Below are 25,490 nucleotides of genomic sequence, written 5' to 3'. Positions count from 1 at the left end.
AACAAATAGTCCAAGGATGTTTTCTGATCTGTATCAAAAACTAAACTTCTGATGTACCTAAATAGAAAATCTTAAGCTTGCCTTCTATTTATATTCACACTCTCAAGGAAAGGAGAACTAATCCTATCTTTTTTTTCCCTTTGTCAGTTTTCACCATGTCTGTATCAGTTCAGTTGGTCAAAAACATTTTTTTTGAGGGATGGCAATAAAGAAAACCAGACAATAACAAAACACTTACTTTATTGTACTTAGTTTTCTCTTTCTGTAATATTTTCTGTGAAAAAGTTTTTGCTAGTAGTCAAATTTCAAAAATTAAATAGAAAGGTTCAGGTGAAACACTGCTATTTAGTCTGGTAACAGTAAAGTTGGATGAAAGACTTGACTGCCCCAGATTGTCATAATGTGAGCATAACACTAAGTAGTGCAGCAAAAGGAGTTATGGGCCATATGAGAATTTATTTGTCAAAATTATATTAAGTTACCAATTTTCAGAAGACATATCAGTTGACAGGCAATTTGTCACTACTTTAAGGGACAGAGATGCTCTTCTCTCAGTCAGAAAACAAAAAAGCGTGTAAATGAAAAAAGAGTTACTCACCCTGGGGAAAATGGTTCTTCAAGACAGAGCATTCAGTGTGGATCCTACTGTAAGTGGGCATATGCCTGCTACATATTAAACTTCCATTTATTTTTGACACAGACAAATTCTTAACTGGGACAATCACCCAATATTACAACTTGTAGATTTAAACTTGGAATTTTGTGAATAGCCTGCCAATGTCACAGGTACACCTGACTCCTCCTTATTAGGGAAAGACTTCCTCTGACCTGCAAGGCTCAGACAGACTTCAACATTTTTTTCTTCTTAAGCTTATTTACACTGCCAGTATGGTGAGACAATTTGCAAATGCCAAAGACAGCTATCATGCGTCAGTAGTAGGTTGGCCCACCATTCATCTAAAACATTTCCAGAGGAATTCATATGAAACAGTGATAACATACACAAGCTACAGATCAAGAGCCTTAAAAAATAGTTTCACGAAATCCAGCACCATTCTAACACTGAAACCAACTGTATTATTTCTATGACTTCCAACCAAGAGGAGCAACAGAAAACCCTTCTTTTTCCAAGATGTCTTGACAAAAAAGAGTACTTGGAAAGAAGGCTGAAATCAGGGTCTGGATATGGAGTAAAGAACTAAGACAAAGAGAAAGTTGTGTCTGATGAGGTCCTGTAGCCATTGCTTGGTCAGTTTCAACAGTTTTCAACAAAGAAATGGCTATAGGTTCCTGGTTTTAATCATATATGTGCATACTCTGAAATTAACTGCCTTAAGGAGCAATCCATTTAATTTATATGAGAAATGAAAAGGACAGTTTATCTAAAACAGCAGACTTTTTATTAAATCAATCTGATTGACGAGTATTAGAATAAGAATGCAAGCATCCTTCAGCTCCAAAGATGATGGAATTGAAAAGGATATTTTTGTATGGTACAACTAGTAGGAGTACTTTACATAAATGCTGCAGTTGTGTATTCTTTACAGACCCTCAACTGGCAGATTTTTTATGTCTATCTAGACATTATTTTGATATGGAGGAAAACCAGGATGCATCTTACATACTCAATTCCCTTGCCCACTGACAATGTAAATCTAACAGACTCAGGAGTTCAACATATTCAATATCCATACTAAATAACGAGAACTCATCTGGCTGCAGCCTCATTGGAAAGTGGAGGAAGAGAAGGAATAATTTTACAGGTGGGGAAGACAGCTGGCATATTTCCTGGGTCTTATCTGTCAATTTGCACAGACCATCCTTCAGAAAAGATGTACTAATTTTCATCACTGACAGCAAATTAGAACACTGTCAGCAAGGACATGATGAAGCTACTACTCTAGGAGTACTGCTGGTAACACAGGACTCAGTGACTGTAATGCTAAATTCAACCATTAATGGTCCCTTCAGTCCCATAGTAAGAATCAGCACTAGGTTTCCCTAAGGCTTCTTTCAAAATGTCATTCCAGTCTTTCAGTAAAAAAATAAAAAATAAAAAAATAAAGCCATAGAGGCAGACTGTTTCATCACAGAGCAGGTTTGCAATACTACAACAGTAGGTCAGCTGTAGTCCAAGTTCTACCCTGGTAATAGGAAGAAAATTTAAGGAGGCTCACAACACTCCAGTCCTTATACTGCCATATATGAACATGACGATGCCGTGATCTTGAGAGAAGTATTAAATAAAGATTTTGAGATGGACGTGCACTTCCAGTGGGATCTACACTGATGTTTACTCAAAGAAGAACAAAGCTTGTGTGGAGAGAAAAGTCTAGTCAAGAGGAAAGGAAAGGAAAAAGCACTCCACAGAGGACTGACAGAAGCTTTTATTACTTACACACACACACACGCACTCTTTTTCTCCTAAAAGAGGATTCTACCGTCTAGCACAGCATGCATTTAATATCATATGCAAAACAAAAAAACACAAAGCAAAATAAAAAACAAGGATCAAAGGAAGCAACAGAAACTACATCCACAAAAATGAAGAAATGGCAATTCTAGTTGTGTTTCCTCTATGCCTAGAAGATCTGCTCTTTGGAGGGAAAAAAGAATCAATAATTCATTCTTATTTTTGTGAATTACAGCAAGAGCTACTTTCTTGTTCTATTCTCATACTAAATTCTACAGATTCCTCATTTTTTAAAACATGACAGACTACATATAATGTAAGTCACCTTTTGCATCTGCAGTATTCAAACACTGTATCTCTAAGGCTGACAGTTTACACCACCAGGATATGTTCACAATGTGAGCATTATGGCAGTTTAGATTACCAGTGATCAATTTTTCTCTCCCTTGATATGCCGCTACCATTTGCTTTGTGCTTACACAATTCTGACCACCAGAAACAAGAAGTTGAAACCTGTATCAACTTTTTTTTTTCCAGTTCATTACAGTTCTCATGAGGATCTCATTTCAGTGTGTTTTTACATATATGTAAAATGTGCATGTGTGCTTTTGCATAAATATACACATCTACTTTTTATTCCCATCAACATCCATCACACTATCCTTTGTTCTTCCTGATACCATGGCAAGAGGAAACACAGATGTAGGTGTGCTGCAAAAAGCTTCATGCTCACATAGTCATCTTATGTATTTCCCTCATACCTGACTGTGCATAAATTTCAGGTTAATTCCTTCCAGTGTGACCTGCAGAAGACCTCCTTCACCAGTTTTCATATCCTGCACAGGAAACTCACCACCCAACTCAGGGCCTGTGATATGTTAAGAAAGAAAAAGAAACACAAACAAACACACACACACAACAGAGAGAGGGTATGGGAAAAGGGGAAGAAAAGAAGAAACAGAAAGCAGTCAGCCAAGTCGTGATATGTTCAAGTATTTTCAAGTATTTTCAAGTTCTGATTTGACTGGTAGTTACTCCTCTTTAAATATGACACTATGCAGATGTTTTGCTTTTGCTTGGATCCAGAGTGAGATATATGGGGGCAAGCTAATGGTAACATTCTGTGCTGTGTACACACCGTACAAAGCTATTCTCAAATTTCCAACTAAAGGCCCTTATATTTAAAGAAATTAGTAATAAAGCCTAGATGATTGCAGATTAAGCAACAAATATTCCCAACAAGTAAGATCTTGTACCTGGTTTAATGCTTTGCTGTCTTGCTGCTGCTCGCTCCATGCTGTCTTTTACACAGTAGTATAATTCCCGACACTAACATATAAAAGAGTAAAACAGCATTATTTTCCCACATTACAAGGGAAGCAAATAGCAAGATTCTACAAAAAAAAATAAAAACAAGCCTCATGTGGTACACAACAACAAAACCCTGTAAAAATTCAACCACAGCTAATTACTTGATTGTATTTATATATTATTATTATTTTTTAAGTTGACGGAGAAACTACTTCATAGCTAAATTGCCCAAGCTACAGTTCACGCCATGGCACATGGTCATGGAAAATATAACCAATATAACCAAGTTTACTCATTTTCCTAATGCAGAAAAAGCTTAAAAACAATATCACAATCCCTCCCTTTCTCTCGTTGATTCAGAAATCAATGTTACCGGTCATGCTCATTTAAATTATCTATTCGTTATTTATGTCAAATAGAAAAATATGGCTTAAGGAAATTATCTAATTCTAACTCCCCTCTCTAATATCAAATAATAGTTAAGCCATAATCTCAGAGTAAAATTTAGGAGAAATTTCTATCCAAGGCCCAAAATACATACAGTTAGCTTTCTGAGTAACTTCTGTAGTGTACTGATTTTGTCATTCTCTTTGTATTTATGCCTGCATTACGATTACCTGGTCCATGTAAAATTATTTTTTTGAAGCAGAAATCTAATTCCTTTGCCTCAGAAATAATAGCTTTTCAACATATCACTTGCAGTTGCAAATCTTTATCTCTTTCTTGCTGGTCATTGTTCAGGCGTTACTGGAGTTTAAGAGTGGCTGGATTTTTTGTAATAGGTTTAAAGCTATTTCTTTATATTTGCAAATAATTCTAAGGAGAAGAAAATGGCCTTCAAATCAGTGGAGAAAGTAGACATGCATGAAATCAGCAAAATCATACATGGGCCAAGGAAAAAAAAAATCATGTTTTGTCAGTTTGGATTTTCCGTTAAAATCAACGCAATTAAATCCATTACTAAGGTAAAGTATTATTTAGCTTTACCCCATGAATCTACCACAATATTTTGAATATCTTTGTAAGCCTCCATGCTCACTCAATATTTGGTAATTGAAGTGTTTTCCCTCATGGATCAGAATTCAATCAGACACTAGACTCTCTCTGTATTCTTCAAACCAAAAAAAAAAAATCAAGTAAAAGCTACCCTTTTTTAAAATTACATCCTGCTGTACTACTGCCTCCAGGTAAATGACGAAGCATAATGCCAACTTCAGGTATCAATGCTGTTAACAGCCACTGCAGTTTAATAATCAGTACTGGAGAGGGAATACAATTATTTGATTAAAACATGGAATATGACATACCAATATATTTGTTCTGCACTGACTTATCTCATTATTAAATAAAATGTGTACCTTCTTTGTGTAGAACTTGTTCAGTTGCGTCTCCTGACCATTCCTCCGCCAGAGGCACAGCACTTTTGTTTTGGGACAGTAAGTCATGTTTATGAGTTTCTCATACCACCAACGTTCATACACAGTTCCAATGTTGCTTCTCAGCACAATGCAATCATCACACACCTGGGAGCACAAGATGTTAGATGAGATTTCTAATACTATTTACTGAATGCTACTAGTTGCATTATTATTTGTTCTTGTCTCTACCTCCATGAAAAATATGTCTCCTGTTGTGTCTGTCCCAGCATGGACTACAAAAGTCTGCTTCTTGATGTGGCGGCTGCCGCTGGGTCTCACAGGGAGTTCCCGTCCATTCTAGATAAGAAAAAATGCCATCGTGAATGAATTTTGAAAACAATTTTCTTGAAAAATGTCCAGTAGGTGACACTAGAAGCATTTTCAACAAACAATAGAAAAATAAAAGTTTTTAATACAGCTGATCAGAGGCAATTTTGGGCAAAGCCTTAGGCAAGATACTGCACTAAATTCAATTTCAAAAAAAGTTACTATGAGAGTTATCACAGCATAGGAAAACCTTCAAGCCAGTACCACACTCAGTATGTGCTAGTGTGTTGTTTGGGTGCCAACTACTGTTAATATTGCAGTAAAATGGTCTGCTTCTTCCTCTAATTAACTATAAGAGAATTACACATCCTTTCTGTACAGAAAAAAAAAAGTTCCAGAGTTGTAGAAGTGCTCTGGAAAATTAGCTCTCAGAAGGCTTATCATGCATCTACCCTGGTGAAAGCTGTGTTCAAAGCTCTCTAATTTTATTAACTTATCTGTTAGCCTATATTCTTAATGAGCAACACAGAATGTAAAGTTTACTCTGCATTGTAGCTGACAATGTGAATAGTTTTGAATAGAAACTGATCCAGACAAACCTTACAACCTGGTGACCCATGGAAAACTAAACACTGGCTACAGTTTTAGTAAGAACAAAGGTTCCCCTCAATAAAAGTGATATTAAGAAAACATTAGGGTTGCAAAGAACTCTAGTACTGAAATCTCATGTTTATACATATTTATATCATAGTTCCATTTGATTACTGCATATAAGATTACAAATAGGGTCATATCATCATAGTCTTTATGCTGTACTTATAAAGGCAGTTTTTAATAATCCAGTTTGGTTTTAATACTTCTATCTTAGTATTGCAGAGCATTTATAGAAGAATTTTGAGGTATCTTTTTCCCCTTATACTGGAACTCCCACAGATACATCACTCATCACTGTATTACCTACCAGATTGGCAAGCTTGTCTAGAATATCATTTATTTGCTGGCTGTGCACCAATCCAATATGTGATTTTCCCATTAGACGACGCACCTTTTTCCTAATATCATTCTTATTCACCTGGAAAGCACATATAAAGACAGTTACTTTTCTGTAATCACAGACAACTCCTCACGTCTCCCAAATTCAACATATTTTGGTTTCCATTGCTAAGACTACTCATTGCAGCTCAACCATGCTAGGTTCTCTTTAACCCAGCAGTACCAGCAGAAGTTGCACATGCCCAGCGACTGGGAAAAGTGGTGTAAGTGGTACTGTGCTAAACAGATTTCCTGCCTACTCCTGCACAACAAAGCAGCAATTCCATTATCCCCCACTTCCAACTATTGATATTCCAAATACACTCAAATGCCATCTTAAAACTTACCTTCACATTCCCATTTATATCAGGAAAAAATCAATACCTTGCTTCTCTTTCCCCACCCAAAAATTTAGATAAAATAAGTTTTCAAACTATCACCTGCGTACACCTAGTTTAACTGTCAGGCTGTTGCACAGCATAGTGCATCAAAACTGTTACAAGACTGTCCTGGTAACATGATGTACTACAGGCGGTTCCAAACATGATAAAAATTTTAGAAGATTGATTTTCCAATGATTTTTGATGGAGAATTTGCATTATCTAAGAAGTAACACAAACTAAAAGAAAGATATTATTAGTAGCCACCTACAGTATTAAGGTCCACTGAATGAGAAAAAAAAAAAAAAAAAAGGTTGCTTAAAAGTCATTGCAAATAATATGTTGAGATGCATATTGATGTGCATATTTGCAACCTGCCCATACCCTCCTTTCACCTCTGACTTCCCTAAGAAGATCTGGAATTTGCAGTTCTAAGGGAATCTGATTAGATGATGCTCTCTACCTATAACTCATGCCCTTGATTGTAAGAATGTCCTCTTAAAGGACATTCTTAAAGGTAGGGCTAAAAAGTTTCTATCTTGAATAGAAGTGTATGTGCATACTCATTGCATAGAACTACTTAAACTCAAACGATGAAACTCAAAGAATCTCCACGTTCTGAAATAATTTCTTCATTAAGATCAGATGTTTTATAATATTATTTTTTACTATACTGTTCTGATCTCTGAAAAGAGATGTATGGTTTCCAAACACCACCAACAAAACATACTGCTTAAATATGAGGAGTAATCTATTAAAAAAAGTTACCTTTATCATAAGCATATAAGCAATCATATTATGTAGCAGCGTAGCCAACAAGCGGTCCTCATCATCCTCCAAACGCTTTCGATCATGTTCTCCCAGGGAAAGATACCTGCAAGAAGAGCTAGAGCTGAAGTAGGCTCACAGGCACTCTTCATCCAACTCACTACAGCACTGGCAGAGAACAGAACACTATTTGTAAAAAGTGCATGGTAAATAAAACCTCCAAATACACTAAGTCAAATGGCCATTTTCCATTAAATTGCTGTGATCACTTTAAACATTGCCATTATCATCTAGTGCAAGTAACTAATATATGCTCAGTGGTAAAGTTCTCAGTGGTCTACTGGACTTACCCATATTCTCTTTTCCACAATTGTAGCTTCATGAGAACTGCTATAAGAAGAACATTCAACTCAAACAACAGCTACCCCCTTTAGAGCTTTACTTCTGCCTTGCAGCTGCATTTAACTCATGAAGGAAGCGTGCAGGCACTCTCTTTTTCTAGTAAGATAGATTTTAAACTGTTTATTTTTCCAAAAACTAGCACCCCGCACACTGGTATCTTTATTCCAGAATACAATCCAAATAAATCCTATGCTTTATTAGTGATCCGGCCTATTGCATCTATTCATAGTGTGATCACGATTACATGACCTATTTCCCTGGAAATACCACCTCTCAGTGAGCATTAAGAAAAACTTATCAAACCTGAACACAGTATTTCAGTAGCAGGAGATACTGACCAGCAGAGACAAAAGCCTCCCTTTGGAATTGTCAGTTACAGTAACAAGGTTTACAAAGTGGCAATAGCATTTGCAACAGAACTTAAATTATATTCTTTTTACTGCTTAAGCCCCAGGTCTACTGAGAACTTCACCTGTCAATCATCTCCTGGGGTCCCTGGTCCATCCCCATTCCTTCTCTCTCTAACATCACAGCATCCAAAAAAGCATCTTCCCAGAACTGCATCTGGTCCCACAAAGTTGAGCGCTCTTTACCTATGCAACGCATACAAAAATTGGGCATTTATTCCAGTCAAATACTTTAAGATCAGTTATATTTCCTTCCCACACCTTGAAAATACTATAAGCCAGCACACAAAAAAATCTATTATTAAAATAAAAAAGTAACTTTTAAATCACAAGCAATATCACAACTGAAGTGTACAGTAGAAGAAAAGACATCTCTCATTCTAATTCACAGCATAATTTTTTGAAAACCTTAAAGAAAAGAACCTCTTATCCCTGTTCTTTAAGGAGAATGTTTTCTTCCATATATTGTTAACACTGCCTGAAAGCGACGGGAATATCTCACACAAACACAGATCACAGCAAACACACAGAGAAGTGGAAAGATGAGATTATTACTCATAGAGAAGGTTTCCATTGCAGCATCCTCTAACTGGTCCCAGACAGATCCTTTATCCCTACCTGCACCATTCCATGCAGGTAGGAACAATAAATGGAAAGGATGAAAAACAGAGGAAGAGAGAGCTCTTGATTAACAGCAAGTCCAGATATACATTTAAAAAAAACACACGTAAAAAGCCAATACACTGCTAATTTAAGATCATGCTCAAAAGCCATGAGTTTAGTAGCCCTCTATTTGAAGACAAACTGAACGGTCTTTTGTAAAAGCTCAGTAATACAGTTATGCAAATAAGGCTGAAATAAGATTCTTCTCCCCTCCTTCCAACAGTTTAAAGAACTAATTCTTATTCAAGAACAAGAGCCTGGAATAAGCTACATTTTATGCAAACTACTCCAGTCACCCATCTTCTCTTATTCCATCTCCCCAGCAAATCCTTTGCTTTACCCTGAATGGCCTGATGTACCCTCCTATTTTATCAGCACGGACAAACAGGAGGTGGTTAAAATGGTCTCTGGTAACACGTAAATTCCAGTCTGAGCCACACATGACTCCCCTTGAACTTCAGTCTAAACAATCCCCTTGCCCTCCCTCCCCCAAAATATTTTACCCAAAAGTCCTTCATAGAGATAGACACGCTGATTCCCATCCTCTTGAACTCTCCCTGGAGTACTGCCTTTGTTATCCTTTACGCTCTGCTTCAGGTTATGAGACTTTGCCTGAAAATGATACAAGAGGTGTCAGACAATTTAATTCTGCAACCTGTAGGGGTGTTTCTTGCAGTCCACTGCAAGTTTACTTAACAGATAGGGTTCGAAAGTTATATTTCGTAAACACTTCTCCCACAAATGTTGATAAAACAAAAAAATTACTCTGTTAAAAAAAATGAATTGAATTTTACTGCACACATATCTTCCAGTTAGAAGAGGATATTTAAATGCTATGACTACACTTCAGATAGTTTTAAAGTACTGTTTAAAAAACAAAACAAAACAAAAAAAAAAACAGAAGAGCTGCTAAACCTATGATGATGGGTCATCACTTTCCTGTATCAAAGAGCTGCCAAGATTCTACCAAGCAGGGAATCAGTTCCTTTTAGTTAAGTAAATTCAAACACTATCACATGAGGCTGTTTCATTTCTGAAGGGTAATTAAATGACAGTTGGGTTGAGAGTAATATTGAATGAGGGTGGTAGAGCCTGTAACATGGCGTGAGATGTGAACTGACTATTCTCAAAGAGCCACATATTGCACAGGGTATGAAGAAAGGTACGTGGATCCATACAAAAGGTAATTAATTCTTTAATATCTTGTTATTGTAAATCATTGTTGATTAACCCTTAGAACAGAATCAAAAAACCTCTTTCACACATTCACTAACATCAACATGATTACTGTACAAAAATTAAAATAAAAAGGAAGGTATGCAGCATCCTTACAAAAATAGAGCTAGTAGCAGAATTTGTCTCAATTTCACTGTCTGACACAGTGCCCCTGGATCCTGTCAGATTGCCACCATTTTCCACACTTGGGCCATCACCAGCATTGCTGCTCAAGTCACTGTCAGCTCCTAATGTCTCTCCAGAGCTGTTACTAACCTGTGGAGAAAAATAAAGCTGTTATCTTCACAGACAAGACACTGTGGAGAGAAAAGTTTTAAAATGTTTCCTCTTAAGGCATAAAATAATAAGCTGTGCAACCAAAGGCCACATTTGCCTTTTCTCTTTCAGTGATACTATTCTTGCACAAAATCCCCATAAAAAAATGAAGATATACTCAATACAACCTTCAGAAAAAATACAGAACTGTTTAGTTTGGAAGCAACCCATTAGGATTCTCTATAGTCCAGCCCCCTTGCTCAAGCAGGGTCAGCTAGTGTATGTTGTTGAGAACCATGTCCAAACAAGTTGTGAAAATTTCCACACACAGCAATTCTATAACCTCTTTGGACATGCTGTTCCAGTGTTTGACTGCCCTGAGAATAAAATAAGTAAGTGTCTTCTTGTGTTCAGATGGAATTTTCTGTGCTTTGACTTTTGTGTTGGATTGCCTCTTGTCCTGACAGCAGGTACTACTACTAAGAAGAGTTTGGCTCCCTTATCTTCATCCCCTCCTGTATGGTATTTATACACATCAGTAAGATTCCCCCTGAGCCTTCTCTTCTCCAGGCTGAAGAGTCCCAATTCTCTCAGCTTGTCTGTGTTACGGAAAATGGTGTCAAGGGCTTTACTAAAGTTGTAGTAAACACATCCACTCCTCTCCTCTCATACATCAAGCTAGCTATCTCATTGTCTGAAGTTATCAGCTTGGTTAAATGTGATTGCCTCTTTGTAAATCCATATTGACTTCTCCCAATCACTTTTTCTTTCGTGTATTTGGAAATGTTTTACAGGAGAATTTTCTCCATCAACTTCTCTCTTTGCTCTCTTCCAGTCTTCAAGAACCTCTCTCAATCACCATAACTGTTCAGAGACGATCAGATGTGGCCTTGCAGCAGCATCAGCCAGCTCCTTCAACACTCGTAGCTGCAACCCATTAGACCACATGGACTTATGTCAATCCAGTTTGTTGAAGTGCTCTCTAGCCTGGTCCTCCTCGACCAACAGTAAATCTTCCTTGCTCCAGACGTTTCCTCTGATACCATGGGCTGGGAATTCCTGATGGTCAGTTTTACCAGTAAAAATTTGTCTTGGCTTTCCTAACTCTACCCCTGCCAGATGGTACAGCAAGTGTACTGTACAGGTGATCAGTAGAGCTGTACTGGAAGCAAGCAGACATTTTCATATGGTTCAAACACTTAAAGGTAATACGACAGAGTTTTTTTCTTGCTTTTAATGCATCAAACCATCTGTATTTTTTGCTCTCAGGTTACATTCCTTTATAGATGGTTTATACACAACTAAGCCATATTTATAAAAGGATTGCAAACCACTAGTTCCACAAATACACCAATATGTACGAATATGTACCAGCAACAAGCATCACATATGATGAATACAATCTGCTAATAAAATGGTATGTATATCCTGGCAGACACACATGCTTGCTACACAGTCAGAGGCTCTGGAGAGAGAACACATCATAGGCACACTACTATGGGTGTGAGATAATATGCAGGCATACTGTACACAAAATGTAGGCATGAAATGCCCTACCCCGCTTTACCAGGAAATGAATTACATCAAGTTTTCACTTTGGACATATCCTACCACTGTGCTAACTTCAGAATCCTGACTGGTACTTCGAACCATAACTGCTGGTCCTCCACTGGGAAGAGAGTCGAAATCACTCTTCTGCAATCAAACATACAGAGGACAGGAAGCAAAGTCACATCAGTTTAGTTTTTATCATCATGAGAACCCCACTTCCCATTCCCTTGGGATCTTAAATCACATGCCTTATACTTCACTGGTTCATGAAGCCAACCAAATAAGATACTACTGCCTGCAAGTCAGAAAGGCCTTGGGGTCCTACAATTGAGGAGCTAGCAAAGACCAGTACCCTAAAGAAAGTGGGGTAAAGGGGAGGGAATTACTAGATGAGCCTATCAAGTATTCTCAAAATCTAGTTTTCCCATAGTTAAGCAGCCAACAGAAGAATCTTCCATCTTACCACATAAATAAAGCAAGTGTAGGAGCAACTCACCTGAGAACCTGAGGCCAAACTGAGGCCACTGTCTGCACTGATCTGGGATTTTTTCTCATCTGTTTCTCCCAAATCAAAATGTTTCACACCTTCTGGCCCTGAGTAAAGGGAAAAATAAACCATTATTGTATCAAGAAAAAACAGTACATCAGAAGGCAGATGACAGACTGAAAGCAGGAACAGTACCAAGAAAACAAACTTGCTTTCTTGTTCCTTGTTTTTTATTCCTTGGTACTGTAAACAACAAGGCCAGCAGGACACATCTGCCATTCTTCAAATGTTAGTTTGAATTTCAAGTATTCAAAAGGCATAGCCCAACAGTGACTATCACTAAACAGTACCTTTGTTAGCCATTCAATAGAGAAAAGAGGACAGACAAAGGTCAAGTAAGCTTCCAGTTACAGTAACACATGCAGAGCAGTTGCCATTCAACTCTAGGAAGCCACTTCCTTTATTCCTGGCAAAAATAAGGGATACCTAATTGCTTGGAGTCATTATCCTTTTTAAAACAGCTAATTTGCTCAATGTCTCACAATGCATTTCTTGCTCTGAGGTTGCCCACAGCAACTATCTCGGCAGTAATCAGGCAACACTCTACAAGAAATAATCGGTGATTATCAGTGTCACACTAGTAAGAATATCAAGGAAGAAGCTTGTATGATGCTGTACTTTGTAATGTTTGCCAATTATACAACAAATGGCTCTCCAGAGTTGGCAATCACACAGGTCAGTAGTGAGAGAAGGAAACAGCAAGCCTTTAGTCATGCATTTGTTAACCTGCTCAATTGAAAATAAAAGAGAAAAAAAAAAAAAAAAAGAAAAAAAAAGAGAAAAAACTTTATGTTCAACTTCCCATGCAGTTCTAGAACCATATCATCTATTGTCCTCTGATGGGATGGCAGAAGGAAAAGAGAATGATGGACAGGTAGAGCCTGAAAAGAAATTTGGATAAGCACTGCATGAAGTAAGTAATGAGGCAGGAAAAGAATGCGTTATAGACTGTACACAGATTATGACTACTCTCAGAAAGGGGAAGAGACTGAATGCAACACTTCTGCCATATCCATATCTGCCAACTATTCAGTAACAGGAAGGCATGATCCGCAGCTGGAATAGTTGTATTAGATACCCATGACTCTATCCAGTATCTCTAAGCAAACAATGCCACAGTCTCTTATAACCACTAATTACAACAACCTGGGAATTATGAACATGTTTGTGTTATGTGTAATATTAGAGAGGGCAAGACAGCGAAAAGGAAAGAAAAAGGGAAGGGAGGCGAGAGAGGGAGAGAGAGAGAGAAGGATAATATACAAAGATTTGTGGGAGTGAGCTTGAGATGGTATGTAAACTCATGAATAGCAAAACCGTAGGCGGGCTGTGCAGACCATACTAGCTTCCTAATCAACCACAAATTTTCCACGTGAAATGTTTTACAGAAAGTCAATTCCTCATTTATTATAGTAGTCTGCCTATAGAACCATATGCCCTAGTTACTGTAAGTCAAATTGTAAGACCAATGTCAAACTATAAACAAAGTTATGAAAACTAAAAATATCCTTTATAAAATTTGTGATCTTATTTTCCACTGAAATATATATTGCTCACTTCTAACAGCCACTTTTTATAGTCCTGAATAATGCCGCAGCAAAAACTTTAGCATCTCATTAGTACAGCAAGAATACTAAACTTCAGTTGCACGCTTTAAGCAATTTAAAGAGTTCCCTGTCCCAGCACAATTCAGATATATTTCCAGCAGTTTGATTTTTAACACAAGTGAAGCTGACTGATGCAGTTTAGGTGTTTGACAATTGTGAGCAATAATGGTAATTGAGTTTCAGAAGTACAATAACCACAATCATATTGCTGTAACTGTCACTTTACAGGCACTTAGGAACCTCCCCTCCCCTTTTTAAAAGATTGTATATCCATTAGACATTTTTTAAAAAAATCTTCCAGTGCAGGCACCTAACTGAAAGGCCTGGTTTGGGAGAGTAGGTGCGTGCATGTGCTGTGTGTCTGTCACACACTCTCCCACCTCAGCAGAAAGCAACTCAGATCTTAAATGCAGTTTGCTGTACTGCAGAGGTATCCCCACTTGCTTCAGAAGCTCCATGCACTTAACTGAAGTATTTAACTGGGGAGCCTGAAAGGAAGGTACCAAACCCAGGCCCAGCCAGAATGGCAGGAATTATCACCCGTTCAGCTTAGCTGTTAGTTCTCCCCAAACTTCAGTCTGCAAAAAGGGACATTGGGTCTGCAAAGTAGAAATTACACTCATGGTTAGGAAACACCTACTACATCATGGTTTTTATAAACGACCTGTTGTCCTTATGTCATATGTCCCTTTTTATAACAGTGATAACCAAACCAGAAAAATCTGGTACTACAACTGCAGATAACACACATGCATATTTCAACAGATGTTAAGATTTGTGTCAATTTAGACTTCTATTTAGACTCTGCAAACAGACTCAGGTCATTTCACTCCTCCCTTAATATGGTATATAGAAAACAAAATCTGGTTGATTCCTTATTATGAGGCTGCTCTCTGACAGCCTTCACTAAATACAGTTTTTCACATCCACCTTCTCTCTCGCCCTCTGAAGTGCTTTTTGTTGCACACTGACTGTGGTCAGAAACTGTTCATGGTTGAATGCCAAATAACAACAGTTGCCATTCCAAGACTTGAAAGAACATTGACTTTTTCATTCCAATAACATTCAACCTATATATTCATGTCAAAGACTTGTTAAGCAAAAGTGGTCTTTAACTTGTAAGAAAGGAGATGGAACACCTTCAAATTCTATCTATTTCTGATATGGTGACAATGCAGAGTATCTGCTTCTCCTTCTTTGTAGAAGGTAACATTCAGGGGAAGAAAAAAACAAAGAAAGAAATAAAAAAAGACAAAAGACATTTGAACACAATTTCCCCAGGGCAAACTGATCTGTTTGGACTCCTCTATAAAACAAGATTTCCTGATAAACCTTTGTTCTTATGGGCATAAAAACTTATGTGCCATAGATGCGAGCTCACTCTGCACCTGGGGAGTTGGCAGTTATGGGGAGGCTGGGAAAATCAGTTTTCTATGTTTTATCATTTCCTTACTCGTTTTTTCCAAAGATTTTTGCTTTTTCACTTCCTGGTGCTTGTTCCACAATTCTACCCAAGATGCATTGAAAGCAGGAGAGAAAGAGAAAGAGTCAGCGGCTAGTCAGACAGGTGAAAATGGGGAAAAAAATTAAACAAAAAACCCACCCCCTTCATATAAAAAAATATATATATATATGAGAACTACTGAGTGAAGAGTTAGTTAACACACTTTACAAGGAATCAAAGTCAGGATTTGAGCACTGTATCATCTCTCATTTACAGAATTCATGTTAGAGATGACTTCATACAGTTAACCAACTAAGCAAAAACCAGCTATTACGAACATATACAATGCAATTCATCACCGTTCCTGAGAAAGGCCTTTAAGACTGTCAGATATTTCATCCTCCAAAACATGTGCATCACAATAGCTCTGATTAACATAAATGTTTTCATGTTTCTAGTTTGTATCATTGAAAGGAAAGGCACAAAAATAGCAGCAGCAATTATAAGATAACCTAAACTGTAGGTTAACACAATATTTAACCAAAATAATCTTTTGAAAATTATCACAAAGTTTACAAGTTACTTTTGACCTCACGGTATTCTCAATAAATGCTTGGCTCTGCCTTATCAACTAGTACCTACACACCAAAAAAAAAAATGAACTTCTTTTCATCCATTTGTTCCTATCAGGGTATGAAGAAAGGAAAACGGAGAAGAAAAACGCACAAAATATTAATCATGCTTAATGCCAACTTCCAAAAGCCTACTTAAGTCCTAACACCCTAAGCTAAGGGATTCCATAACAAGAAAAAATGCAGAGACAAAGGAAAAAAATATCTGGAGTCTGTATGCACTTTCTTCATTTGAAGCTTATATATAAGAAGAATTATTGATGAGACACTTGCACATTTCTAGCATTCTCACTTCTCAACCCTCAGAAATGCACTTAGCTTTTCCGCTTAGTAGCGCCAGATCATTCCAAGTGCTGACCCGCTGGAGAAAGGAAACATTACAAGCCAACATGCTGAACTAAGTCTCAATGCAGGGGACTGTCCCCTCTCACTTGAATGGTTAAAGCTGAGAATGCTACAGAGGTAGATATGCCAAGAAAAGTAGCTAAGGCAAAGGAAAGGAAAAAGCAGCATGATGTTCTATTGCTCTTCAAGGAAAATTCCTGAGGAACTAAAAGGCCACTGAAAGTGTGTCAGGAATCCATCCCGTCCTACAGATGGCAGAAACTAAAGACAGGCTCTAAAAAAAAAAAAATAATAATAAAAAATGGACTGTTTTACAGCTGTGGAGAAAGACTCCAAACTATTATCATTAAATGTATCAGGAGCAAGAAAAGTTTAGCAAGGAAGAAGAACTAGAAAGATGGCTGTTGGCCTGATTTCTAAGTCTGCTTCATGATTTACGGATATTCCTTCAACTTTCATAAGCACGTGGTGGATGAAAAAGATAAAACTGCCTATGGATCCAAACAGCATCCTGTAGGCCTACCTAGCTGACCACACACTGACATATAACAATCTATTCAGAAGTCGTACCAAATCTATTTGTAAAAAGGCTCTTGAATTCTCAGCCTATATGGTTCTATACTAAAAACCAGCAGGCTGAAAGTTACAATACCTGTCATTAAATCACTTTTAGTTGATGTGTCTGTTAATTGATCATTACAGTTACTCAAGTTTAGCCTATGCCATAGGAACATTTGAGAGCCTACAGTATATCCTAGCACATTAAAAACAGCCTAGATTTTACTCTCATCTTCTCTGTGAAAGAGGAAAAGAACAATCTGGACAGCAGGTCCAGAAAGGATTTGATGCAAACAACGTAGGTAGTGCAATCTTTTCTGTTTCAAAAAACTGATTCTGTTTCAAAAAACAAAAAAATATAGAGTGATCTGCGAGCATTAAACAATTACTAAAAGAGTAGTAATGGAGACTTCAGTAAATACTGAAATTTTCATCAAGATTTACTACAACAAATCAGTAAAACCAAACAAATGACTGACATAAGGTGGGAAACTATTAGCTATCAATTTTAAGGCCACTAGTATCCAAATAAAAAGGTCAACGCTACATTAATAACCACCAAGGACCCTGGAAGCAAGCAAATAACTGATGAGCTTTTTGGAAAGAAAGGATCAGGAAGCACTGTCTTCACAACAAATTTCCCAGCTATGCAATAGAAAAATATCTGTCATTGTTCACCTTAGAAATACGAATATTGCATACGAACAGACTTCCCTGTTATAAGGAATTATCTTACATACTTCACATGTACATAAGTGGTCGACAACTTTCTGAAAGATGAACAAGAAAAGGAGCTCAAGCAGGAACACATCCACCCTAAACTTCTGAAAACGTGGTGAAGCTCCTGACCATGGTTCCTCTAGTACAAGAAAACCACAAACATTCAGCTACTGTACCTCTAGATCCCAGAGATCCAGTTTAATTACCACATTAATACATACTGCAGGCATGGCTATTGCACACAATGTTGTACAAGATTTTACTCCTTCATGTTGATTACTTACATTGCTATTTCCTCTGTCAGACTTGGTCAAAAGGGTAGCAGCTGAATTTGTATTTTGTCCATAGAACACCAACAAGTTCACTGAGATTTCCATTTACATATCTGCAACCTGAGGCTGTAAGTACCTTCCAGATTTCATTGAATCAATGAATTGCTTAGGTTGGAAGGAGCCTCTGGAGATCATCTAGTTGAACCTCCCCACTCCAAGCAGGTTTCATATGAGCAGGCTGCTCAGGACCACATCCCAGTCAGGTTTTGAATATCTACACAGATAGAGCACCCACAGCCTCTCTGGGCAACCTGTTCCAATGTCATCTCATCTTCACTTTAAAAAAAAAAACCACAACATTTTTTCCTCAAGTTGTTTAAATGAAGTTCCTTAAAAATACTTTGTTATTTCAGCAACACATAAATGTTTACCAAATGCTTCTTCCCTAAAGAAGTTAGTCTGGCATAGGAAAGCCTGCATTTCACTCCAGAAGGAATTCAGTCTAGCCATGACTAACTCTGCTCCTGAATATCCAAAGCATTATCTTATATGAAAGCTTTATTTTTAGTTCTGTCAGCAGCATACCTCCTTTCTTCTCTTCTATGGAAAAGAAAAACACTTAAGTACCCCAAAGCAAGCTAAACTGAAATGCTGGAAATTTGAATCTCATAGCTCCTTGGGAGATTTCCAGATAGAATGTAAGATCAGCTTCTGAGCATTTACCTCGACAGATTACCTCTTGAAACAAGAAAGCAAAGAAAATCAGAGGTGATTGCTATCAGCTCTGAAGGACTTAACACCACTCAGCCTGCAGCTATTATTATTGACTGCAGCCTGCAGTCAGTATAAGAATGTCTGCACCCTTTCAGCCACATAACTACCCAGTACACTCATTCCTGTTGCTTTATGCCACATACTGGAGGTACAGCCTCACAGCAGCACACTGCTTTCAGAAGACTAATATTTCATGCTATGATTTCATTAAAAAGTTCTTTTAAACAGGCTAGAAGAAGCAATGGCTGAAATTTAACACAGAATATTTGTGGAGCTGATGAAATATTTTCCTCATATGCTGATTGTACATCTATCTTGGTAACAATCCACAGCAGGTTGGATCTAACCTAAATATTTTTTCTTTTTTCTATTTAATCTATAAAGCCCTTTTAATGTAAAACAATCTAATGTTTGTCTTTTTTTCCCAGACATGGACAAAAGCCATTCCGGCTATGAAATAAGAGTGGGAAAATTTCTAGAGACCAGCCTAGCAGACACTGTAAAGAAGGACATGAATTCCATTTGCTGTTGCATAGAAGGAAGATCCATCAGTACTGCTTACTGAAACTATAACACCACAATTTAAACCTTTTGTCAGTTCTTATTACTAACAGTTAGCAGATCCTTGGTCCCACTTCTATCAATCTATATAATCCAGATGTAGTAAGCAATGATTTAAAAAATGTTTGTTTCATGTAGTCCCTTCCATGGTTGCCCTTTCCAAAGTCCTGCTGGCCCTGTTTCTCTTGACATTTCCTGTTACTTGAAAACATCAATCACAGCAAAAAATGAAAGTTGACTGAAGTGTAATGATATTCAGAAAAAATTAAGATTAGAAAGCTTCTCGGAGAAAACTGTCCTGGACAGTTTAACCAAGAGCAAGTGAAAACACTTATGATTGTTCCTTGGGATCCAAGGTGTAAATGAGGCATGTTACAGCAGCAAATGTATTGTGTTAAAATGGAGACAATGCAAATAGAACCTAATGCCAAAACAGAAGCCCCTCCCACACCTCACATGTATCTCAATACACACCAATGGAAGCGATAAAATTTTCTTCCTTTAGACTCCTTGTGTCGAACTCCCTTGGCCCTTTGCCTGCAGGGCCCAGTCCCTTTGACATCAACTGAGGTACTGGCAGCTGCATCGCAGGTTTCAGCTCCACTCTTGGAGATGATGCAGGATCCTTGCCAACTGGAGTGACGGATCCATCTGTTGGACTTCGTTTTCTCTTTTCTGGTTCTTTAGAGAGAAAGAACAAAGAGTTGCCAAAAGAAAAAAGAACAAAGAAGAAAAAAAAAAGACATAAGGAAAAAGGAAATGAAAGCAGCAGACCTCTTCTATCATTCTCTGAGACTTCATCTAATCATATGTCCCCAAAGGCAGTTTGGATTATTTTTCTGCATCAAACTGCATGATTTGAATTACAGTTAAACCTTCAGAAGAGAATACTTAAATTATAATTAGGTTCCCAGTAAAGAACCTTCTGCAATTCTGCACAAACAATTCCAACAGCCGATTAAGCTTATAGTGAAAATTTCATATCCAAACGATATGAAATCGGGACAGTGATAAAAGAGTCACTGCGTAAAGCAGCAAACACTTTTCTTACCTTTGTTGTAATAGTGAGTATGTGCTATTTCTAGAAGGCCAAAAACACTGGCCATGCCTCCCAGGCCAGCATTTGCATATGACTGCTCCAGGCTCAACACAGTACACTTCAGCAAGTCCAGCATGCCTTTATAAACTTTGCGGCTGATCTCCTGCAATGAAAATCCCATTAGTGTCAATATTTCAGAAGTAAGAAAGTAATTTGAGAACATAATATTCTAAAATTGCTGTAATATCAGCCTGTAGAAAGTAATTTGATAACAAAAATCTTCTATGAATTGAACCTAAGCATTCACTAGGTATGAAGACCCTGCTGAGTTCAGCACTGACCACATCCTGTATGACATCCTGCCGCGCATCTTCTTCTGACTGGATCGTGCGATTTAGCTTGCTTAGTACAAAGACTCGGAGCTGCTCACTCTCCAGCAGGCGACGGACTCTTTTCATGTTCAGCCAGCCGACACCTTGCCCGTCGAGAACATTGTGTACCACCTCCTTCAGGAACTGCTGGTTCTCACTGATGGATTTTTAGAAAGGAAACAAGAAGGCAAGAGTTAATGTTCTGCTTACCTTAGCTTGCATGGGTATAGAGGTCTGGCCAGGACAAACCCATAGATGCATTTCCAAAACTAAATTTACAAGAAAACCTCAAATCTTGCTAGATTTGCTGCTAACCACTGCTCACAGCCCAAGCTGTGTTCTAGGGGTGTAGCATCAAACATTTTTGTTTGTCCCTTATTTCCTGTAATAAGCTGTAATCAGCTTTTTCTCTAGTCCCACTATCTACCACTCTACTGCCCACTTTCATAGCACTCCTTAGAATCCATCGGAAGTCTCTATGCCACAACATTCTTCCCTTGGCTGCCTTGTCCCACCTGTAGACTTTCTTTGCATTCATAGCACTAGTGCTGCAGCCCTAGCATGCATACTGTTTCAGCTCATTTTGCTACAGGGGAGGGAATGGTAAAAAGGGAACGCCTGTGCAGCCTGCTGTATCCCCAGTCTGAGCCACGTTTTTTGTCCTTAGTTATCTCCTATCCCCTTAGCTCAAAGTAAATTTTACTCTACATACAGCTGCTATGCAAGAAGGGAGGAGAATGAGAAAGCACAGGTCAGAAAATGTTTACTTCAGCATTCCAAGTCCATTTCCAAGCTTGAAAAAAGTTCATGATTTCTGATGAACTCATGTAATCAAACTGCTTCACATGACTCAGCTGATCCCCCGCTTGGCACACTAAACTGCTGGCTAGACTAGCCTGATCAGATTAGACTTGACTACAAAGAATAAATACTGTGTTAAAGCAGGGTCTTTCATGACCTGGAATATTTTGGATCTCAGACAGGAAGAGGAAACATTTTGAAGGACAGAAAAACACAAATATGTGCTATTAACTGAAAGGCCGTCTGTACCAAATCTTCTCAATGTGTGCAAGCTTGGGGCCATAGAGAAGTACTATGCTATTTTCAACAGCTAGACTTCTAAGGGAATGTTTGACAAGTATGACACCACTAACACCACTCTATGCTCAGAAAGCAATTAAAAATATTACCTGGAATTGCTACTTCGTCCCTGAGGCGATGGAGATTCTCTCTTCACTGTTGGGCTGTGCTTAATGACTGAAGACTTTTGATCTACCAGGGCTCGTCTGTTTCCTAAACAGGAGAGGAAAAAGGATGAGAAGAAGGGGGTGGGAGGAAAACAGTCTGCTCCCAGGACAGTAACAAGCAATACTGTGGTCGGCTAACACACCTATTCAGGTTACAAGTAACGAACTTCAAACAAAATGGAAACTCCAAAAAAGCAGCAGCATATATCATATTCTAGCATCACACATCGGCAGAAAACAGTAATGGGAGTAATGCGGAGAGAAAAAGAGAAGATGGTAATGGGAGCAGAAGGTGAAAGGCAGGAAAAATTTGGCTGCTCTGCATGCAGTTGGACAACAAGAACCATCTTCAAATTAGTCACTGTATGTAAAAGCATAATGCATCGGGGGTGACTAGTATAGATTAGGTGATACTGGTTACCCAATGAGAAAGGGAGCCCAAAGTCAGGCATAGGGAATGCTGGAAATTGTTACATCATGCACAGCTCATGCTGTAGGGAACCCACCTTCATTGCTTACTGGGCCAGCTTCAGTAATAATCTCCATTATAGTATTTAACCCAAATACTGGGACACAAAATATACAATTAGTAGTGTACTACAATATCTATGCTCCCCACCATCAGCATCAAAAAATAAATAAATAAATAAAAATAAAAATAAACTACCAGCTTTTTCCCAGCCCTCCCTCAAAACAAAACCCAAATGACGCTAGAGCGGGAAGGATGCTTGAAAGCCCAAGACAAGGGCCAGCGTAATTAATCTAACAGATAGTGCTTGACTTGAAATTTGGCATCGTGGAACCACTGTACTGCATCTTCATGGATACTATTGCACATATCGAATTTCAAGGGCACTATCAAAAACATCTGCATCACTGAAGAAAAACAATGTAAATGGATGTGCATGAAATAAAAACTAAAAAGGAGGATGGAGAGTGATCAAACAGCAGCAATGAGATGGAGTCCCAGCATCATTTCCCATTACAGTTACAAACACAGAGTACCACACACACTTGGTAAGAACGGGTTAACGCAGCAATTTTATACCTGTACAACAGAGACAAAAACATTTAAAAAACAGAGAAGTGCCCAGTGGAAATCCCAATGAGCCAGCATGCACACACAAATGAACACGAACACACGCACACACACTGGCACATGCACAGAACAAACTGAGCTACTCCATGAATATCAGACCCTCGTATGCACACAGTAACATTGAAGGCCCTGCACAATTACAACCGTCAAGAAAAGAACACCAAAGTGCAGAAGATGAGGCGCAAAGCACGAACATGGAATGGCAAACCCCATCACTGTTTTCTTCCAATGTATGGAATTAATCGTTAAGTTTACCCATGGAAATAACCCTGATATGAAGCATGTTTCGTATCCTGCACAATTGGACATGAAAATGTAACCAACTGGTAAAAGGTTGTCAAAAACAGCTGCGCAGAATCTCTGCTAGTGTTTTCACCATACCAGTCCTGTTCCTCCTCATTTTACACACAGGGAATGATTACTTGTCTCAAAAACAAAGTCCAAAGCAGAAACACAAAAACAGCTTTTGGCCTTTGTTTCTACAAGGTCAAAGGTCAGCAAAACATCATACCAACCTTCATCCACATCCCTTCCCACTTCCAGATTAAAGTAATCTTTACCGATGAAAATGATGAGGAGGAAAAAATAAATAAAATCAACATATTAAAACAAAAGCAGCAACTTCTAATTAGATAGAGTAACTCAAAAAATTTTATGAAAAGAAACCTTCCCTGATTTAGCAACTATTATCACATCCAGTGCAAGGATGACCAGGCTGTCTAATTTGAATGTAAGAGGGTCATTTCTCTAGTCCCTGGTTCAGTCATGCTATCTAACACGAGATGTCCCAATTGGAAGATTGTGCACCTAAGTTAAAGATGGATCTTTACTCTCAATGAGCTGAAGTATGTTTATAATTTGAGGCTGATTGGAAAATTTCCATATAGTGAATTGAAAGGAACCCAAGTTACCGAGGGTTAATCATGAAGACAGTGGCAGTACAACAGTAGAACCTACCTCTTAGTTCCCATTCTATACACTAAGGACTTAAAAATAATGCAAAATAAAACGCAAAACAAAACCAACATTCACAGCATACCCATTAACACAGGGTAGACTAGCTATTTTCCCAACCCAACACAGTCCGGTTGTTGGGAGGAAGTCTGACTGAGAAATATCAAGACAAATTATTGTCTTGATAACTAACCCAAACTACCAAAAGGCTTCACCACCAGAATTCCTTTTAGGGATAACACCTCAGACTGCCCAGTAACAAGAATAGTAAAGGCTGTAAGGCAAAGGGAAAAATGGTTACCTTTCAAGCTGGGAAAGGGGGTATTCTTGTCTCTCCCAACTTTGGTTGGTAGGGCTAAGTTGGACAGACTGAAACTTGTGCTGTGGTTTCTATACAAGCTGCCTATGACAAAATGGAAAAAACAACAACAAAAAACACAATTAAATGCCTAATACTCATTGCACACATCCAGCTTCCTGTAATTCACCTTCTTATTCAAGATCCATAATGATGGGAGTACTTTTTTTTTAATCCAACAACATTACAAGCATCATACCGTTTTATTTACAATACACCCGCATCTGTAATCAGATTATTCTTAATTGTATAAAACATAATTCTTGGCTCTCATCTTACAATCACTGCCGTTGTGCCTTTGAGTCTTAAATGTACCACCAATATACATTTATCTCCCTGCACTTACACAGGTAACTTCACATCAACTGTGTCTTCTAGTTTGAGACTCCTCTTAGGAGTAAATAAATGGCAGGGGTCACATGAGAAAACAGGATGATGAAAGATCTCTAAAATACATAAGCTTGAAGTGAGAACTGTGCAGAGAGCCTTATGCAACTCTCTAAATGTGACACAAAGGATTGCTTTAAAATAGCAGCTTTCAATTTACGAGGAGAAAACAAGAGCTTTTCATAGCACCAGCATATTTTTAATAGCATTAAGAAAACAAAAATGCACTGTCATCTGTTTAAGATTCCCATATAGCAAACCTCAAATAGTTCATTTTAAATGTCAGTGTACTATTCCAATTTGCTTTCTTTTGTTTCCCCTCAGCCTTATCTTAGTAACAATCTTTTTAGCAGAAACATCCAATATACTTTCCCCACTGCTACAAACTTCTTGCCCTGCTCCCTACAGCAGCAGAAGATTCAACCGGCTATATCTTCTCTCACACATTAAAATAATTTAGATTAGTTTTCCA

The 25,490-nt window shown here is 38.0% G+C and overlaps 1 protein-coding gene across 33 annotated transcripts in view; it reads right to left on the bottom strand.

Annotated features, from left to right (window-relative positions):
• MADD (MAP kinase activating death domain) overlaps positions 1 to 25,490 on the bottom strand; it is a 65,202-nt gene that overhangs the window by 9,686 nt on the left and 30,026 nt on the right. For 5 of the 33 annotated variants that reach the window (XM_084522048.1, XM_084522037.1, XM_084522042.1 and 2 more), the window contains 20 exons: positions 24,575 to 24,676; positions 23,835 to 23,873; positions 22,727 to 22,786; positions 22,164 to 22,266; positions 20,944 to 21,130; positions 20,615 to 20,765; positions 20,038 to 20,244; positions 15,711 to 15,764; positions 12,600 to 12,697; positions 12,164 to 12,247; positions 10,394 to 10,552; positions 9,565 to 9,673; positions 8,954 to 9,016; positions 8,464 to 8,584; positions 7,590 to 7,695; positions 6,371 to 6,481; positions 5,332 to 5,439; positions 5,083 to 5,247; positions 3,670 to 3,742; positions 3,175 to 3,281 (listed from right to left, as the gene is read on the bottom strand). In XM_084522048.1, coding sequence (XP_084378174.1) covers positions 3,175 to 3,281; positions 3,670 to 3,742; positions 5,083 to 5,247; positions 5,332 to 5,439; positions 6,371 to 6,481; positions 7,590 to 7,695; positions 8,464 to 8,584; positions 8,954 to 9,016; positions 9,565 to 9,673; positions 10,394 to 10,552; positions 12,164 to 12,247; positions 12,600 to 12,697; positions 15,711 to 15,764; positions 20,038 to 20,244; positions 20,615 to 20,765; positions 20,944 to 21,130; positions 22,164 to 22,266; positions 22,727 to 22,786; positions 23,835 to 23,873; positions 24,575 to 24,676 — 2,207 coding nt within the window. The remainder of the gene's footprint in view (positions 1 to 3,174; positions 3,282 to 3,669; positions 3,743 to 5,082; positions 5,248 to 5,331; positions 5,440 to 6,370; positions 6,482 to 7,589; positions 7,696 to 8,463; positions 8,585 to 8,953; positions 9,017 to 9,564; positions 9,674 to 10,393; positions 10,553 to 12,163; positions 12,248 to 12,599; positions 12,698 to 15,710; positions 15,765 to 20,037; positions 20,245 to 20,614; positions 20,766 to 20,943; positions 21,131 to 22,163; positions 22,267 to 22,726; positions 22,787 to 23,834; positions 23,874 to 24,574; positions 24,677 to 25,490) is intronic. The other 28 variants (XM_084522064.1, XM_084522059.1, XM_084522044.1 and 25 more) reach the window with 9 other exon arrangements.

The sequence above is a fragment of the Aythya ferina genome (genome assembly GCF_964211825.1).
Source record: "Aythya ferina genome assembly, chromosome: 5".
Taxonomy (NCBI): domain Eukaryota; kingdom Metazoa; phylum Chordata; class Aves; order Anseriformes; family Anatidae; genus Aythya; species Aythya ferina.
Note: the sequence above shows the minus strand (reverse complement) of the source record. Positions and strands in the feature narration are given on the sequence as shown.